This window comes from Ruditapes philippinarum, unplaced genomic scaffold, assembly GCF_026571515.1.
Source record: "Ruditapes philippinarum isolate M1 unplaced genomic scaffold, ASM2657151v2 ctg8210_1_1_1_1, whole genome shotgun sequence".
Taxonomy (NCBI): domain Eukaryota; kingdom Metazoa; phylum Mollusca; class Bivalvia; order Venerida; family Veneridae; genus Ruditapes; species Ruditapes philippinarum.
Window position 1 is genome coordinate 7,536 of NW_026863319.1, and position 18,945 is coordinate 26,480.

The window sequence follows — 18,945 nt, forward strand, 5'->3', positions numbered from 1 at the left end:
ATATAGGGAAAATCAATGACCCCCTCGGGCGTGCCAATTTTGACCCTAGGGCTTTTATGTAAACAAACTTGGTAGACACTCACTAGAAGATGTTTCATGCTAAATATCTTAGCTCTAGCTCTTTGGGTTCTTTAAAAGAAGATTTTTAAGTTTTTACTATATGCATATAGGGAAAATCAAAGACCCCCTGGGGCGGGGCCAATTTTGACCCAAGGGCTTTTATTTGAACAAACTTGGTAGACACTCACTAGCAGATGTTTCATGCTTTATATCTAAACTTTAGCTATTTGGGTTTTTTCAAAGAAGATTTTCAAGTTTTTACTATATGCATATAGGGAAAATCAAAGACCCCCTGGGGCGGGGCCAATTTTGACCCCAGGGTTTTTATTTGAACAAACTTGGTAGACACCCATTTGAAAATGTTTCATGCTAAATATCTTAGCTGTAGCTCTTTTGGTTCTTTGAAAGAAGATTTTTTAAGTTTTTACTATATGCATATAGGGAAAATCAATGACCCCCTGGGGCGGGGCCAATTTTGACCCTAGGGCTTTTATTTGAACAAACTTGGTAGACACTCATTAGAAGATGTTTCATGCCAAATATCTAAGCTCTAGCTCTTAGGGTTTTTTAAAAGAAGATTTTTTAAGTTCCTCCTATTGGTTGCCATGGCAACCAGAGTTTTTAATGGAATTTAAATTTTTGAACAACTTTGAAAGAGGTCCACCTAAGGATCATTTCTGTAAAGTTTGGTTGCAATTGGCCATGTGGTTTAGGAGATGTTGCTTGAAAAGTTTGACGCCATTTTTTAAAGGACGCACGACGCACTACGGACGCAGAGTGATGACAAAAGGAGGTAAGGGTGCAGGTGTTGTGCATGACATATCGTCTTATTATTGTAACTATTTGTGACAAGTATTTTCAAAATCCCTTTAACTATAAGAATTTACAGATCAGACACAAAATATACCCTATAACAGACTATGTTAATCTTTGACCTCTAAGAGTGACCTTGGAGGTAGGGACCCATGATTTGCGCCCGACATATCGTCTTATTATTGTTATTATTTGTGCGAAGTATTTTTTAAAATCTCTTGATCTATGAAAAAGTTATTGACTGGACACAAAATATACCCTATAGCAGACTATGTAAATCTTTGACCTCTAAGTGTGGCCTTGACCTTGGAGGTAGGGGTGCAGGTATTGAACTTGACATATTGTCTTATTATTGTGACTATTTGTGCCAAGTTATTTTAAAATCCCTTGACCTATGAAGAAGTTCTATATCGGACACAAAATATACCATATAACAGGCTATGTTAATTTTTTGACCTTTAAGTGTGACCTTGACCTTGGTGGTAGAAATGCAGATGTTGCGCATGACACATTGCCTTATTATAGTGACTATTTGTGCCAACTATTTTCAAAATCCTTTAATCTATGAAAAAGTTATGAACCGGACACAAAATATACCCTATAACAGACTATGTTAATCTTTGACCTCCAAGTGTGACCTTGACGGTAGGTGACCGGTTGTTGCGCATGACACATCGGCTTATTATTGTGAACAATTGTGGCAAGTATTTACAAAATCCCTTCAAAGATAAGAACATTATGGACCGGACACGACATATTACCCTCGGGCTCAAATAGACTAGGTTGACGTTGAATGAGCAAGTGCGACCTTGACCCTGGAGGTAGGGGTCTGGTTGTTGCGCATGACACATCGTCTTATTTCAACAACATTTGTGCCAAAATATTTCAAATTCCTTTGATAAATGATATAGTTATGGCCTCGACACAAAAAATGTGAGGAAACGGACCCTATTTCTATATCCCCCAAGGCCCTTTTTCCTTCAAAAAGGTGGGGGAAACTATACCTAGCCAGCTTCTTTATTACAGGTCCAAAACGCTTAATTTCAATAACTTCTTAATTTCATACACAATATAAATTTCAAATAGTAAAATACAAAATAACACAGAAATGCATTCATGCTTTTTTTATTGTCCAAACACTGTCCCGTTGTTATACAGTTTCTTGCATCTTAAAATTTCTTTGTACTTTGGGCTATTTGTTCATAACATTCACCCATAACATTTGAAAATATGCAATTGCCTGTACAAGAAAAATTATGTACTTACAATGCTAAACATTTTTTTTACAATTCAAACAAAAATTGTACAAACAAGACTGTACATTTTTACAATTTTGAATCAAGTTAAGCAATGCAAGTACACAATGGAACTGTACAGACCAGAACAGGTTTGATGCTTTTGTTCATTGACTACTAGAAAGATGGATACAAGCATGTTTTAACACCAAATCTACTTTTTTCCATTTTTTTTTTTGGTATTCAAAAATTTATTTTTGATAATCTCATTGGCTGAAATAATAGCCATTTATTTATAGCCGCAAAATGGTTTTATTTGATACATATATAATCATTATAATTCAATTTGAAATAGATGTGGTGCTAAGTTCTTCTTCCTCACACAAAAAGGTTAAAAAAAAATACATTTTGTAAAGCGGCCCGCCTTTATTGGGAAAATCCTGCTCATTAATTTTGCACCCTATGTAAGTTTGAAAAGTTTTGGAAATTCTGACATTCTTTTCCAAAAGTTTGGGGCATTTATCTTTTGTTCCATGTTTTCACAGGTGGAGCAGTTTCCCAAGGTGTTTTGTAAACAAAGTTGACACAAAGTTGCCCAAATTCCTCTTACGGAAAATACTGATACCATTTCAACACCGGAATTATATTCCAAATGTCTGGTTTCCGCAAGAGAAATCCGGTTAATTTGAAAAATGGTACACGAAGATAGTTTTTTTCATATTATTGTGGCTATAATTTTGTCTATGTCTTGTAACATTGGTGACCCGTACAAGAACGATTCGGTCTTTTGAAACGTGACAAAAAGTGTACTCATTTTTCAAATTGTTCAAGTTGTATTGAGAAAAAAAAAGAGAGTATGGTTAAGAATTTTTACGATACATTTACATAGCACTATACTGTTGTACAAAGCAAACTATGAACTTCAACATTTTCTCAATACAACCTATCCTGTTGCAGGTACCCGCCCCTTTGCAATGACAGGTAACCAAACAACATTTAATTTTTTTATTCTATGCAATAGACATTCATGTTCTGTTTCTCTTTGTTAACGTTGTAAGTTAAATTTATTATGCTTTCATCCAAGAAAACTTACAAATATCTACTGCATAGTACACCAAAATGTTTCCATGTGCTGAGGTTTTTAACCAATACATAGTCTCCAAGGAAACATTTTGGGGCTAATATCTTCAATAATTATTATCCGATGTTTACAAAATAATTGACATGTGTGCAATTTCTAATATTTACGTACCACCGCTAATATGAATAAACATTTAGTTCAAAAATCCACATAATATTCAAAATACAAGCTTCTCTCTATCTAAAATCTCATTTCATTATGACATTATTGTTTACCTCAAAATTTAAATTGATTCCATCAAAAGATTGGCTCGTATTTTTGATGTTTGACACAAATATATATATATATATATATAGAATTCCATGTACAATTTAAGTCTTTTTTTTTAAGGTTGGTGCCCAGCTGTTAAAATATCCAGATGGTACCAGGCATTGTACATGTTGTTGGTATCTGGCTTATTCACCCTTGTCCTCGGCACCAGAGTCATGGACATCGGAGTTCTCGTTCCTGTTGTCTCCATTTTCGTCCTAAAAAAAGAGACATCAAATTACGTTGCAATAAACTTCAACCACTACAAATATCTTTAAATTTTTCAAAGTTGGTTTACTAGTTATATCATTAAGGCCCTCTTCAAAGATGTATCTCGTTTGCTGGTAGTTTGAAGCATTTTGGTATGCCTCTATTAGATATGGAACCAAAATACAAACACTAGCTAGCTTCATCTCAAGAGAATTTAACTTACATTATATGTACCAACCTACATGACTAGGAAAATAACCATTAATTATAATATCACATATATTATTCAGATAAATTCCAGTTTCCATAAAATACTGGAATAATTTATTCCTTTATAACACATTACAGACTATGTAACTTGATTTTGTAACCCGATCACTGAATTAATTCTAATTTATATTTAAGAAATAATATATCCCAAACAGTGATTTTATCGCTCAATAACATCACTGTTTGGAGTTTGGATGCGAGGAATTATATCACGAGGGCGCTGCCCGAGTGATATAATGATGCACATCCGAATGACAAACAGTGATGTTATCAAGCGATAAAATCACCGATTTGGATATATTATTTTGATTTTAACACGACATCAACAAATATGTGCTGCCGTACCTGTTCAGGGTTGTCATTAACATTTTTTGCAGAAGGTTTGTTTTGAACTTGAGGCGGTCATTTCTGTCTTTATCATGCATAACAAAGAGTGTTTTCTTAATTTTGAGGCGGCCCATAATGCATTTGAGACAGGCATTTTGGCCTCCTGCCGCCTCTTAATGACAACCCTGCTGTTATTAAGCAAAATTGCGCCTGATTTGTTTCCGTACTTATTTTCAGCGCGTTGGATTTTTGGTGGTAACGTCACGTGTACAATGATTACGTCACATGTCTAAATATAGAACGTCAAACTGTGACTGTTGCATAATAACACACACTTTCGGTTCTTCTATGTTCAATAGGGAAAAATGCGGGTCGTGTTAGAATAGCCAATTTACACGTAACTTTAATTAACCAAACATGTCAACTTACCCTGCGTCTATATCCTCCCCTTCCACGGCCACGTCCTCGCCCTCCCCTTCCACGACCTCTTCCCCTGTACATGCCACCGCCTGGTGGACCATAGTAACCCCTTGGTGCATACCCGAACCCACCGCTCATAGGTCCTCCACGGTAGAAACGGCGATAGAACGGTCTCCTGGCGTTAGGTGGTCCCATTGGCCCTAAAAATGTTACGAAATAACAAAATGTTTACATATTGATAATACACAATCTAAGCAAAAACAAACAAAAAAAAAACAAAATTTGATCAGCTGTTTAAAGACTAACATGTTGATTGTTAAGAATTGATTTTGATGAAGTGTTTAAGTTTAGCAGGCCACTCAAACAAGATTCTGGTACAAGTCAGGCCACGGTCATAAGAACTGAGGGCATAAAGGGACCTTTTTTCAATCATATCACAACCTTGAAACTATTAAGGAGCAATTCCTTTAATTCGCAAACATATGACGTTTAGATCAGAGTGTTTAAAATCAATCATCAGATTCAAGTTGAGGAATCCAACACTTAAACACTCATCATTTCTGTTAATATTATTCTTCGAGACTCGAGCCCTTTCATGAATTTTGACCCTTACCCTGCTAGATGAGCACTAGTTATGTTTTGAGGTTAAAATGCTAACATTAAGCAGTAGAGTATTGTCACTGGTTGACTTGACTCTATACTGGTAGTACAACATGGCAAAACCAGGATTTTCTGGTACAAACAAACATATACTGATATAGTTTAACAGTGCACTACAATTCAAAAGTGATTAAAGCATTATGCCTATTTATAATATTGATATATTTGTTATAACCGTAAATGTTTGTACCCTGGGATAAGATGGGGAAAAAACGCACATTTTCCATATTCCCCAAGTATCTAATCAGACTAAAGCTGTAAGAGTAATTTTAATGGGACATACCTCCCTGCATCATCTGGCCGGGTGGTCCTCTGTAGCCACCTCTGAATCCACCACGGGGGTAGTAGTTACGATAGTATGGTCTCCTTGGACGACGGTTACCGCCACCATCCCTTACTTCACCACCTTCACCCTCCTGCAAGACATATAAAAGATCTAATAAAGCATTCACAATACAGATATGCACAGAATAAGTCCTCAGGACACACACACACACCCAAGTCCTAAAAGTCCTAAGAACTTAGGTAAGAATAAAAAGAACCAAAGAGTCAAATTTATCAAATCAGAGTGTTTAACATCAATCATTAGATTCTTGCAGGGGAATCCAACACTGAATCACTAAACATTTAATGACATTGACTAAATCAATCAAACTTTTAAGTTTAAGTTAATAAATCGACCAATATTTCTATTCTAGGAGTATCAAATTAAGCACATGTGAACTATATCGTTTTTATATATTCCATTCTATTCAATGATCTACTTTACTAGTTGGGGTGTGAGTTTTTCTCACACTGAAACTGAATTGTATTTACTTGAGCCATGCCTGCTATTGTCAACACAATAACATACAATCTTCAAAATTTTCAATTTCGTTTCAAGCAGAGAACTGGTAATCTTCATTTAAGGTCTATTATATTTGTGTTCTAACTTACTAAACTCAAATCATATGAACTATTATTATAAAGTCTTTCAGTCTGCCCAATCCTAAACTAACATTTCTAAGGCCTTACACATATATGATCTTATCTTTTATTTCTTCTTAGATCAGAGTGTTCAACATCAATCATTTAGATTCTTGCTGGGGAATCCAACACTGAATCACTCATCATTTCTAACTTAAACAAGATATGTTTGTAAAACATGTATGCCCCCTATCAGCAGCCAATTAGTCATGTGATAAGGTTATTATGCATGACTTCTGACCCAGTGATCAAACAATTAATAAGGGTTATCAAGTATCTACTGGTCATGACCATAACCTTTGACCCCTTGACCCAAAACTCAATAGGGGTCATCTGCTGGTCACAACCAATCATCATACAAAGTTTGAAGTTCCTAGGCCTAAGCGTTTTTAGTTAATTGATCAGAAACTGTTTTTACCTACAAGGTCAATGTGACCTTGACCTTTGACCCCTTGACCCCAAAATCAATAGGTCATCTGCTGGTCATGACCAATCACCATACCAAGTTTGAAGTTCCTAGGCCTAAGGGTTCTTTAGTTATTGATCGGAAACCGTTTTTACATACAAGGTCAATGTGACCTTGACCTTTGACCCCAAAATCAATAGGGGTCATCTGCTGCTCATGACCAATCACCATGCCAAGTTTGAAGTTCCTAGGCTGAAGCGTTCTTTAGTTATTGATCAGAAACCGTTTTTACTTACAATGTCAATGTGACCTTGACCTTTTACCCCTTGATCCCAAAATCAATAGCGGTAATCTGCTGGTCATGACAAATCACCATACCAAGTTTGAAGTTCCTAGGCCTAAGCGTTCTTAAGTTATTGATCAGAAACCGTTTTTACTTACAAGGTCAATGTGACCTTGACCTTTGACCCCTTGACCCAAAACTCAATAGGGGTCATCTGCTGGTCACGACCAATCATCATACAAAGTTTGAAGTTCCTAGGCCTAAGCGTTTTTAGTTAATTGATCGGAAACAGTTTTTACCTACAAGGTCAATGTGACCTTGACCTTTGACCCCTTGACCCCAAAATCAATAGGTCATCTGCTGGTCATGACCAATCACCATACCAAGTTTGAAGTTCCTAGGCCTAAGGGTTCTTAAGTTATTGATTGGAAACTGTTTTTACCTACAAGGTCAATGTGACCTTGACCTTTGACCCCTTAACCCCAAAATCAATAGGGGTCATCTGCTGGTCATAACCAATCACCATACCAAGTTTGAAGTTCCTAGACCTAAGGGTTCTTTTGTTATTGATCAGAAACCGTTTTTACCAAAGAGGTCAATGTGACCTTGACCTTTGACCCCAAAATCAATAGAGGTCATCTACTGATCATGACCAATCACCATACCAAGTTTGAAGTTCCTAGGCCTTAAAGTTCTTTAGTTATTGATCGGAAACCGTTTTAACCTAAGAGGTCAATGTGACCTTGACCTTTGACCCCTTGACCCCAAAATCAATAGGGGTCATCTACTGATCATGACCAATCACCATACCAAGTTTGAAGTTCCTAGGCCTTAAAGTTCTTTAGTTATTGATCGGAAACCGTTTTTGCTTACAAGGTCAATGTGACCTTGACCTTTGACCCCTTGACCCCAAAATCAATAGGGGTCATCTACTGATCATGACCAATCCCCATACCAAGTTTGAAGTTCCTAGGCCTTAAGGTTCTTTAGTTATTGATCGAAACCATTTTTGCTTACAAGGTCAATGTGACCTTGACCTTTGACCCCAAAATCAATAGGGGTCATCTACTGATCATGACCAATCACCATACCAAGTTTGAAGTTCCTAGGCCTTAAAGTTCTTTAGTTATTGATCGGAAACCGTTTTTGCTTACAAGGTCAATGTGACCTTGACCTTTGACCCCTTGACCCCAAAATCAATAGGGGTCATCTACTGATCATGACCAATCACCATACCAAGTTTGAAGTTCCTAGGCCTTAAAGTTCTTTAGTTATTGATCGGAAACCGTTTTTGCTTACAAGGTCAATGTGACCTTGACCTTTGACCCCTTGACCCCAAAATCAATAGGGGTCATCTACTGATCATGACCAATCACCATACCAAGTTTGAAGTTCCTAGGCCTTAAGGTTCTTTAGTTATTGATCGGAAACCGTTTTTGCTTACAAGGTCAATGTGACCTTGACCTTTGACCCCTTGACCCCAAAATCAATAAGGGTCATCTACTGGTCATGACCAATCACCATACCTAGTTTAAAGTTCCTAGGCCTAAGGGTTCTTTAGTTATCACTCGGAAACCATTTGGTCTACGGACCGACGGACCGACAAGTGCAAAGCAATATACCCCCTTTTCTTCGAAATGGGGGCATAAAAATTGTGGTGTTTTGGTCAAAATCTAATTTTACGGGGCTTTGTAAGTTTTAGTAATAATACATTTTTTAGGAAAAAAATCAGCAACTAACAGGAAGACAATCTTGTGTTTAGATCAGAGTGTTCAACATCAATCATTTAGATTCTTGCTGGGGAATCCAACACTGAATCACTCATCATTTCTAACTTAAAAATTAACTAGTGTTTTGGTCAAAATCTAATTTTACGGGGCTTTGTAAGTTTTAGTAATAATACATTTTTTAGGAAAAAAGTCAGCAACTAACAGGAAGACAATCTTGTGTTCAGATCAGAGTGTTCAACATCAATCATTTAGATTCTTGCTGGGGAATCCAACACTGAATCAATCATCATTTCTAACTTAAAAATAAACTAGTGTTTTGGTCAAAATCTAATTTTACGGGGCTTTGTAAGTTTTAGTAATAATACATTTTTTAGGGAAAAAATCAGCAACTAACAGGAAGACAATCTTGTGGTTAGATCAGAGTGTTCAACATCAATCATTTAGATTCTTGCTGGGGAATCCAACACTGAATCACTCATCATTTCTAACTTAAAAAATTGTGGTGTTTTGGTCAAAATCTAATTTTACGGGGCTTTGTAAGTTTTAGTAATAATACATTTTTTAGGAAAAAAATCAGCAACTAACAGGAAGACAATCTTGTGGTTAGATCAGAGTGTTCAACATCAATCATTTAGATTCTTGCTGGGGAATCCAACACTGAATCACTCATCATTTCTAACTTGAAAATTAACTAGTGTTTTGGTCAAAATCTAATTTTACGGGGCTTTGTAAGTTTTAGTAATAATACATTTTTTAGGAAAAAAGTCAGCAACTAACAGGAAGACAATCTTGTGTTTAGATCAGAGTGTTCAACATCAATTATTTAGATTCTTGCTGGGGAATCCAACACTGAATCACTCATCATTTCTAACTTAAAAATTAACTAGTGTTTTGGTCAAAATCTAATTTTACGGGGCTTTGTAAGTTTTAGTAATAATACATTTTTTAGGAAAAAAGTCAGCAACTAACAGGAAGACAATCTTGTGTTTAGATCAGAGTGTTCAACATCAATCATTTAGATTCTTGCTGGGGAATCCAACACTGAATCACTCATCATTTCTAACTTAAAAATTTACTAGTGTTTTGGTCAATATCTAATTTTACAGGACTTTGTAACTTTTAGTAATATAATATATATATGATAATATGTTTTTAAAAATCAGCAACTAATAAGAAAGGCGACCTTGAGTTTAGATCAGAGCAGGAGGCGACTATGTGATTAGATCAGAGTGTTTTACATCAATCATTAGATTCTTGCTGGGGAATCCAACACTGAATCACTCATCATTTCACAAGTATTTCATACAACAACTATACTTACATATAATATTTAGTAAACAAAAGCAACTACTTACACCATCTTGGTTTCGTCTCTGGGGGTACCACTGACGACGGTAACGGCGGCGGTCAGCAGCATATTTGCTGCCCTGGACCGGGGTGCCATTAGGTCCAGTGACATTTGCAGCTTCATTACCCTGGAAAACACAACATAAATCCCATTATATTTGGAAAAAGTATCAAACATTTTTATAGATAATATTATATGATATTAATTAAATTCAGATATACATATTTGTAAAGCCTTTCATAAAATATCAAATAACTTTCTCTAAGTCACAGTTCAACAGCTAATCAAGTTGGAAGTTTTTGTTTAGGTGAATGGTCAGTCACAAAGACATTGTAAACCAGGGTTCATACAGACCATCCAGGACAAAATTCAAAGAGTTTTCAAGGACGTTTCAAGGACTTTTTCAAGTATTTCAAGGACTAAAATATGTGAAACACTAAAGACAAATATGTGTAAAAGGGCGACAATGTATGAAATTAGTGTTTTACATGCAAATACCTGTTGAAGTACTATCAAATTTATGAAGTTTTTTCTAAGTGTGCAAGATTTTGCAGTAGTTGCTTCAGAGGGTGGGAGTGGTATTGTCAGATTATTGTTATTGTCATCTTTATTCAAGATAGTACTTGCACCTAAACTGAAGAAGCTAGTTACATTGTATATCCTGATTACATTCTCTCGCTGTTGTGAATTGTTCGTGTTTCTCACTTTAATGTGCGATTTTATAGCGCTTTCACCCATTCCTGAAACGTCTATAAACATATCACAAGCGCTACACATCCCCTTTCTTTAATCACCCTTGAATTCTTTAATGAAAGGGTATTTTTCTACAAATTTTGGCAAGAAATTACACTTTTTCATGAATAACCCAAACCGGTCCGTGAAATTTACACATCATGAATATTTCAATCGTGTATAAAAGCCGATACCCGTTCCGTACCGTCTTACTATCTCGTTACAAAGTCGTTTTTTTTTAATTGATGTATATTTGAGTTTTCTTTTGTTTTTTCCTTTTGTTTTTTGGCCGCTGTTTTACTCATTTTAGTCGTTTTGTGGTACTTAATGAGGAATTCGTGGATTATTGAACAAAATTCACAAGTTTCCTGTAAAATTCAAGGAGTTTTCAAGGACTTTTTCCCTGGACAAAATTCAAGGAGTTTTCAAGGACTAACCACCAAATTCAAGGACTTTTCATGGCCTGTGCGAACCCTGGTAAACTTCATATTGTGACTTCCCAGCGGAAGGCAGTAATGACGTCAAGTGCCTCTTCATGCATTGTTTCAGGCACAAGGGAACAACTCTGTAGACCAGGCAGCTATGATAATTCCAGTGTTTTTTTTCGGCGAAATTCTCCCAATTCCCCCCTCAAAATAGTATGTTTTTTCCCCCCTCAAAGCTGAAATTTCCCCCTATAATATGGCAGCCCAAATTTGCCTGCAATGAATATCATTTTTTTGCAACTAACTGCCGAAAAATGCTTTATTTTATGCCTGTAAGACTTACTGTTAAGCAAGATTTTTCATATAGGTAAGGGGAGCTACTCCTGGTATCCCAACAAGTTTATCATGTGACACATCAATATTTTAGATCCATATAAAAATCCCCCTCCTATTGCATTTTTCCCCCTCCAATGGGCACCGACCCCCTTCCCCCAAAAGTGAAAAAAAAACACTGAATTCAAACATACAAATATCAGTTCAAGCAAAAGCAAGGGTAACTGCTAAATCCCGATGAAGCCACTGATACAAGGTAAAGTGAAGTGATTTGCTTTTTTTTCTGTTTGGCTTACAAAAAACACCTTTACCAGTCTCATATAAAATTAGATTAATTTTGCTTCAACTCAAATGAAGTGGCTAAAATGAACTTTCAGGCAATGTAATAATGATAAATCCTACCATCTAGCCAAGTAATAATCCTAACTTACTTTCTCTCCTTCTACTACATCGAATTCTACTGTTTCACCATCACCCACACTCCTCAGGTACTTCCTTGGGTTGTTTTTAATGATGGCTGTTTGGTGTACAAAAACATCTTCCTTGGTGTCATCTCTACAAACAAAACACAGACAAATTTCTAATTAGTTACTTCAATCATCAATTCATGCCATTAAATCATTTCAGAAGCTCTAAACAGGATTAAGAAAAATTAATGAGGGCAAGATTTTAAGATCAAATCACAAGAAATCTAGTTTTGTTTACATGTATCATACTTACTCTACTGTTCACCATATACCACAGGTGCGAACAAAAGCTGTCATGCCCATATTTGGGTATAACAGGATATCATAGTAAAACCACTAAGAAATGAACATCCTGTAAGCTTTTAAGCGTGTGTCCTTATATTAAGTATTAAGTGTGACTGAATCAGTGTCTATTCTAGGACGCGCGATTGCGCGATTCACGCTAGTATTTAAAAGATCGCGCACAATTCAAAATCATGTGCGTGAAAATCGCGCATCTATAAAAAAAGTTAATAAAACCGTAAAACTTCCATCCTGCATTATATTTGGTTGTTTTGTTTACATTTACACCGAAAACCGAAGGGAGGTAACTGTAAGCTAATTATAATAATTTAGTACCGTATGGTACTGGTTACGCGAGTTGACAGAATAACGGAATGTTCCGTATCGACCGGAACTAGTGTGCTAGGTCTGACAGTTGGGCGCCATTTTAGTGTAGTAAATAATCAAGAAAAATGAGGCAATTCCTAGCTTGGCTACGATCTAGACGTGAAACATAGTTCGATTATTTGTATTGCCAATCCCTTTATAATCAATCGCGGCAGTTCTGTAATAATTTTTTTTCGTTTAAAAATTAAGGGGGGGGACAACTTCTGCTGCCTTAAATAAATATTATCGTTTTAATTATTTCATCGGTTGAACGCCTCAGTGTAAACTTAATGCAGAAGATTTAACATTGGCAGTTTATATTGGCACCCTTTGATTTTGAAAATCGCCCCCTTTTTTGAAATAGAGGGGGGAAAATCACCCCTATTTTTCAATTCCTAGAATAGACACTGCTGAATTATCTACTACAGGACAGATCAATATTTAATTTTGCATGCTTAATTATTTAATGTTAATTTGAATCTGTTATACTAGTTTCATGCCTATTCACATTACTTATTATGCCAACTTTAATCCAAGAGATATTCTTGATGTGCAGTAAGTTTCATATCAAGGAAAGAAATTTATTAATTTCCAGATTATTTATAGAATATACATACCTATTTATAGAATATACATACCTATTGATAAAGCCATATCCACTTTTTACGTTAAACCATTTTACACTTCCGCTGACTTTGGTGGCTGAAATCAAAGAACTATATAAATTTATTTGCATTAATATTTCTTTTGATGAAATCATCAGTTTTGTAACAACTTCTTCAAACCCTTTTGTCTTTATTTCGGTTTTAAGTCACACTAAAACTGTATGTGAACTATCAACTTCCTAGCGTGGCTGCTTGAGGAAGTTCCAATCGAAACCCATGTTTCTGCTTAAATTACCAGATGTTTCACTGGTAAATTCAAAATATTCATATTGATCGCAAATCTGTTAATAATGATAACCCTGCTATTACCAAGCTATGTTTCTTGTCCTGTTTCAAGACAACTTGAAAAGTGGGGAAGTTGCAGGGTATTTTTTTCCTTCTATAACAGGGGCTGATATAAGGCCACTTCACAATTCAAAACTGCACTTTTTTCACAAAGCGACAGAAAAAAATTCACAATTTCAAAAGAGATTTCACAAAATATTGGGACTTTTGGGAAATACATTGTTTACCTTACAATAAAACTTGATTTACGCAAAATGCAGCTGCAAAGAAATAGTTTTAATCAAGTTTAATGGTTTTACCTGAAGCAGATTTTACACAGGTCAGAAATTATAATCAACTGTTTCCGGTTTCAAAATGTCGGAAAATGCCAAGTAATATGTCATTTTTTCACAATTTTATGACAAATCGCCCTTTCTTCACAAAATGAACAGCCGCAGGCCCCTTCACAATTTTGACAAAAAATACCATGGGTTGTGATTAGCGAGTAATAAACTGATAAGATGATTTATTATAAAATGGCAGTCATGGGTCTGTAAGCCCAACAAATTTTGCGCTTTAAGGCTTTTCATCATACAGACGATGGTGCCTAAATTTATGAAATTTTAATCAATTCGATTTCCGACACAATTTTGAATATAACTGGTTGAGACGTAAAGCCTGAAATCTATGAAATATATATCAGTTTGTTAGGTCGGTCAGTCTTGCAGTCGAAATATTGGGACTATGGGCGTGTGTGAGGATTTTTTGAATTATTTAACATCTGAATAACATACATGCAAATTTTTTTGGATGATAAAGTTGGAGATTTTTCTTCAAAAAGAGGGAGATTTTAGAATTTGCAACAAACAAAGAAGAATTCAAGTTCTGATATAAAAAATGGAGACTTCTTTAATTTGTGAAAATACCCCTTATTTTAAGCAAAATCTTTGAAAATATGGCTGCAGAAAGTGGGAGTCTCCATCTAAAAGTGGGAGAGTTCACATGTCATGTCAGGGCTTTTTTCACAGGTTGGGGTAGTCCTACAGGGCCTTTTCACTAGTTTTGGGGAAGGCGCCCTAGCCCTTTTTGTGGGGAAAAAATGCGCGGTTTTCATACTTTTGGGGAAAAAAAATCATATTTTCCACTGGCAGTTTAACCATTATTACTATAAATAAAGACTTATTTAAATCACACATTTGGGGGAAATATCATAATATATTTGCATATTTTCCTTAAAACATACTTATTTCAGGAGCTTTCTGCCCAACATAATTATTAAAGGGATTTTTTTACAGATCAAAATATTGCCACTTTATATTTGCCCAAGAATACATTGACTCATCTTTCCTAATTATAGAAAATTTACGTAGGACATGTGAGGGTTCTTGATTTGATTCAGAGGGAACATTATTATCAGTTCCTCCTGTTTCACTATTACATGAACTGTTGTGCTAGACTCGCTATTTCCCACACTTGGGCATGTTGTGCTACTCGGACACATGAACTTGCGAGTGGATACATGTATTGGATTCTCTTGGACTTACAGGAAGGTCAACAATTTGTCCAATTTTTCATAAACAATTACAAATGTCACTCAATCGTCTGGTTCTGTGACATTGTTTACATTTGCGACATCGTAAATCGGTCGCCGTATTGTCGTAAATAAATCACGTGTGCAGCGGGGTTTTCCCATGTTGCTTTCAGCCCGAGGAGTGAGTAAACATCAATTGTATTGAATCAAGGTATCCCTCTAGCGGGTAATTGAATAATTAGCTTTCATTGGACAAAAACAATGATCTTTTATTATGCAAGAAAGTTTGTTTACAAGTTTTTTTCTTTGATCTGAAAGGGAAAATCTTCGCAAGTAGGGGAATTTTAGACTGTTTTTTGGGGAAAAGAGGTAGTATGTTGGCTTGGGGAAGTAGCCGAATACCGGCTACAGCAAAGAAGGGTAAAAAGGCCCTGTCCTATAAATATGACGTTGCTTGGAGATATTTTAGCTTCTGGGCAAAGCAACGTCATATCGAAATTTTGGATTTTTAACATGTTATACAATATTTCAGCAACAAATGCTGAAGTTTTGGATATTCTATTGTTTACTCTGCAAATGATTATAGTTGGTTAATGAGGTTGACCAGGCATTGCTTTCTTGACCCCCAAATTTCAATGTCAACATTCTTGAAATAGACATTAAAATATTACCATTTACGGAGGTTGAAATAAATTTATTTAATTAATTTTAGAAGAAACATGCATTTATTGTTGATAAAAAGTAACTGACAACCGGTGAACAAAGAAAATACTAAATTAAGCATTTTTGTAGCCGTCAGGTTTTGGTGGTCCCCAGCCAGTATGCGTTTTTGAGCAATAACTATTGGACGTCAGGCTTGACCGACAAACTATAACAAGCCTGTAACGTCTAATATATTGGACTAAGGTTGGGGAAGCAGCCTAGCCCTCAATTTTGGAGAAAAATTACAGCCCTGCATGCATGTAATAAAATTAAAAAATCGAGTTCGGCTGCTAAACATACACCAAAATATCTTAAAAGACTATACAAGACTTTCAAGTAAATTAAAAGCTCTGTTAAACTTATCAATATTCTTTCAGCCGGCAAAGTGGGTGGGGTATAAGAAATATTTCTCACGCCAAGTTATACGTAGTTTGGATTTGAAAATTCAAGTTTACACATATTTTCTTTAATCACTGCATAATTTTAATTTAGTTTTTTTTGTTGTTATTTTTCCTGTTGGAAAGGAAGCAAAATGATCCCTTCTACAAGTAGAACTTTTGCTCAAGGGCTAATAAATCGAGGCACCCGACGCCATGACAGACCACGCGGTGAAAATTTCCATAATTTTAACTTAAGATTTTAGCACTCAAAGCGATCTGATTAAAACAAGACCTTACCTATTATTTTCTTCTCAACCGCCACCTGCTTCTCCGGTTGGTTTTCGGAGTCGGACATGGCCCTTGATGGTACAAAAAGGCGGAATTCTTTCCCTCGTGTCACTGGACGTTAGTTCTTCTTTCCCTTTGTTCTCGCACTGCAGCATGTCTAACCATGCCGTTTTTCCGACAACGTTCGGGAATTTCCGTAATATGGATTAAGCATTGATTTGTAATGACCGAATAAAGCCGAGTATGCTTACGGACATGTACGAGACAAACGTGACAGTTGGCCGACTTTCATTGGAGTAATCTAGGTCACTGGGTAGAAATTAGTCAACGAGGTCGCCTCAGATCCGATGCTGTGGTGGATCTTGCTAATTTTTCCGGGGGATGAGCAGTGACTTCTCAGTGAAGGGGAGTACAGGGTGGAGACATGTGATGCATGCTATGTAGTATTAAATGAATGGCGTTTATGTTTCTTCGGTCATGAGCAACAATTTTATGTTAAAGTAGATTTCTATATAATTTAGTTTTAATTAACCTGGAAATGACGTACGTACGTAGCACAAATGTGCTGGACTAGTCGCATTGATTTGACTAGAAAATAATTTCACTTAACGTTCTCAGTAAATACAATTATTTTAAGTGTAACACCATACACAGAAATTAATAAAATTCCAATCGGTAGAACATTTGATATACATGAACGTTATTTACAGTAGGCCTAAATTATGGAAATTAGCATTATTGTATTTATAACCAATTAGATCCTCTTTAATTTATGACATCCTTTAAAAGGGGATATGAAAACAAAGAAATATCTTTCCAGGAAGAGTTCAAAATCTTAGAAACTCAGAAAACTTTCCCATCCAAGGGTATATAGCGAGTGTACTGGTGATTTTGCCAGAATTACTTTCAATTCTATAATTCAATTCGCATGAACGATAAATATTCATGTGGCCCAATGAAAATTCTGTACATATCCATTAGAATTTACCTGTAACGTTCAATTTATTAAAAGAGTGGGCAGTCTTTTTATATTTTAGACAGATTAATAATATCAATTTTTATCCATCTACTGTTGGTCAATCTCAATCTTGATATACTCGTATAGTCAATTCTGTTTAACTTGACAATGAAAAAGTGAGCACAATGTCACTTTAAATAAGGAACACCTTAATTCAATATATGTGGAAACTTTATCATCTTTCAAATCGTTTGTGTAAAAAAATCAGTTCTTTCGCCTGTAGACAGACGCTCCAAAACCTAACCGGCGAATTTACACTGTAGACTAAAATGCATGCAGTAATTACAATTTTCACTTAATTTGCAGCAATCAAATGATATCTACGGTGGCACAGATGTGGCATGTGTATATCTTTATTTATCTCGTGCGTTGTCGTGGCCACGAGTTACTAAGTCTAAGTCGTGGCTATGAGTTACTAAGTCGTGGCCACGAGGTAATTAAGTGGTGCGCACGAGATAGTTACTATATATCACGGTGCATATCCATATCGGTACCCTCTTTGCGAAATCTGCTGAAACGGTACCCTCTTTGTACTTGCACAGGCCACTCTCTGCTCAAAACAAACCAGCGATGGATAACAAGCCAGTAAAAATTCATTGTAATAAGGAAAGGAGGTTTGACACTTGGAAAAGATGTATACTCGTCACGGAACACTAGAATGTTTTATCTATGTGCTGATTTGTCATGTGCCCGTTTTTCATGTACTGCAACTTCACAATAAGCTACAAAAAATCGACATGTCTTTCCTCGCCCATCACCTCGACATACTTTTCGGGCTGAAATGAACCTGTGGCCTGATTATATATGCATCATACATATTTACTATGTTCATTTACATATCATCTTCGGACAAATGGCAGTACATTGTCAAAAAATAAATGTAAAATTCATAAAAACACCCTACTTTCGGTTTTGCAGCGGCACGGGCTACCTCTCTTCATTTGAATTTTTATATCACAGGTACCCTCTCATTTTTAAACACACGTAGGTACACTCAATGCACGACATATTCTTTTATTAGCGTTAATCGTTAAGTATGAAATATTTACATAAAACTAAGAAATATTACATACCTAACGATTAACGCAAATAAAAGCATATGTCGTGCCTTGAGGCTACCTATGTGTGTTTAAAAGAGGGTAATTCAAATGAAGAGAGGTAGTCCGTGCCGCTGCAAAACCGAAAGTAGGGTGTTTTTATGAATTTTACATTTATTTTTGACAATGTACTGCCATTTGTCCGAAGATGATATGTAAATGAACATATTGAATATGTATGATGCATATATAATCAAGCCACAGGTTCATTAATTTCAGCCCCGAAAATATGTCGAGGTGATGGGCGAAGCAAGACATGTCGATTTTTTGTAGCTTA

At 35.8% G+C, this 18,945-nt stretch overlaps 1 protein-coding gene across 1 annotated transcript; it reads right to left on the reverse strand.

Moving 5' to 3' along the window:
* Window positions 1-1,982: 1,982 nt before the first annotated feature.
* Window positions 1,983-16,722, reverse strand: LOC132721810 (Y-box factor homolog). Its single transcript, XM_060706182.1, has 7 exons — window positions 16,563-16,722; window positions 13,362-13,425; window positions 12,040-12,163; window positions 10,126-10,245; window positions 5,669-5,801; window positions 4,735-4,925; window positions 1,983-3,716 (listed from the first exon to the last, which is right to left on the reverse strand). The coding sequence occupies exons 1-7, from the start codon at window positions 16,618-16,620 to the stop codon at window positions 3,645-3,647; spliced, it is 762 nt and encodes a 253-aa protein (XP_060562165.1). The 5' UTR covers window positions 16,621-16,722; the 3' UTR covers window positions 1,983-3,644.
* Window positions 16,723-18,945: the final 2,223 nt, after the last annotated feature.

Excerpts from the sequence above, each read along its gene's own strand:
- LOC132721810 (XM_060706182.1), bottom strand. The coding sequence starts at position 16,620 with ATGTCCGACTCCGAAAACCAACCGGAGAAGCAGGTGGCGGTTGAGAAG. Across the intron at positions 10,246-12,039 it reads ATGTAGTAGAAGGAGAGAAA|GGTAATGAAGCTGCAAATGT; the intron begins GTAAGTTAGGAT and ends TGTGTTTTCCAG. Across the intron at positions 4,926-5,668 it reads CGGCCAGATGATGCAGGGAG|GGCCAATGGGACCACCTAAC; the intron begins GTATGTCCCATT and ends TAACATTTTTAG.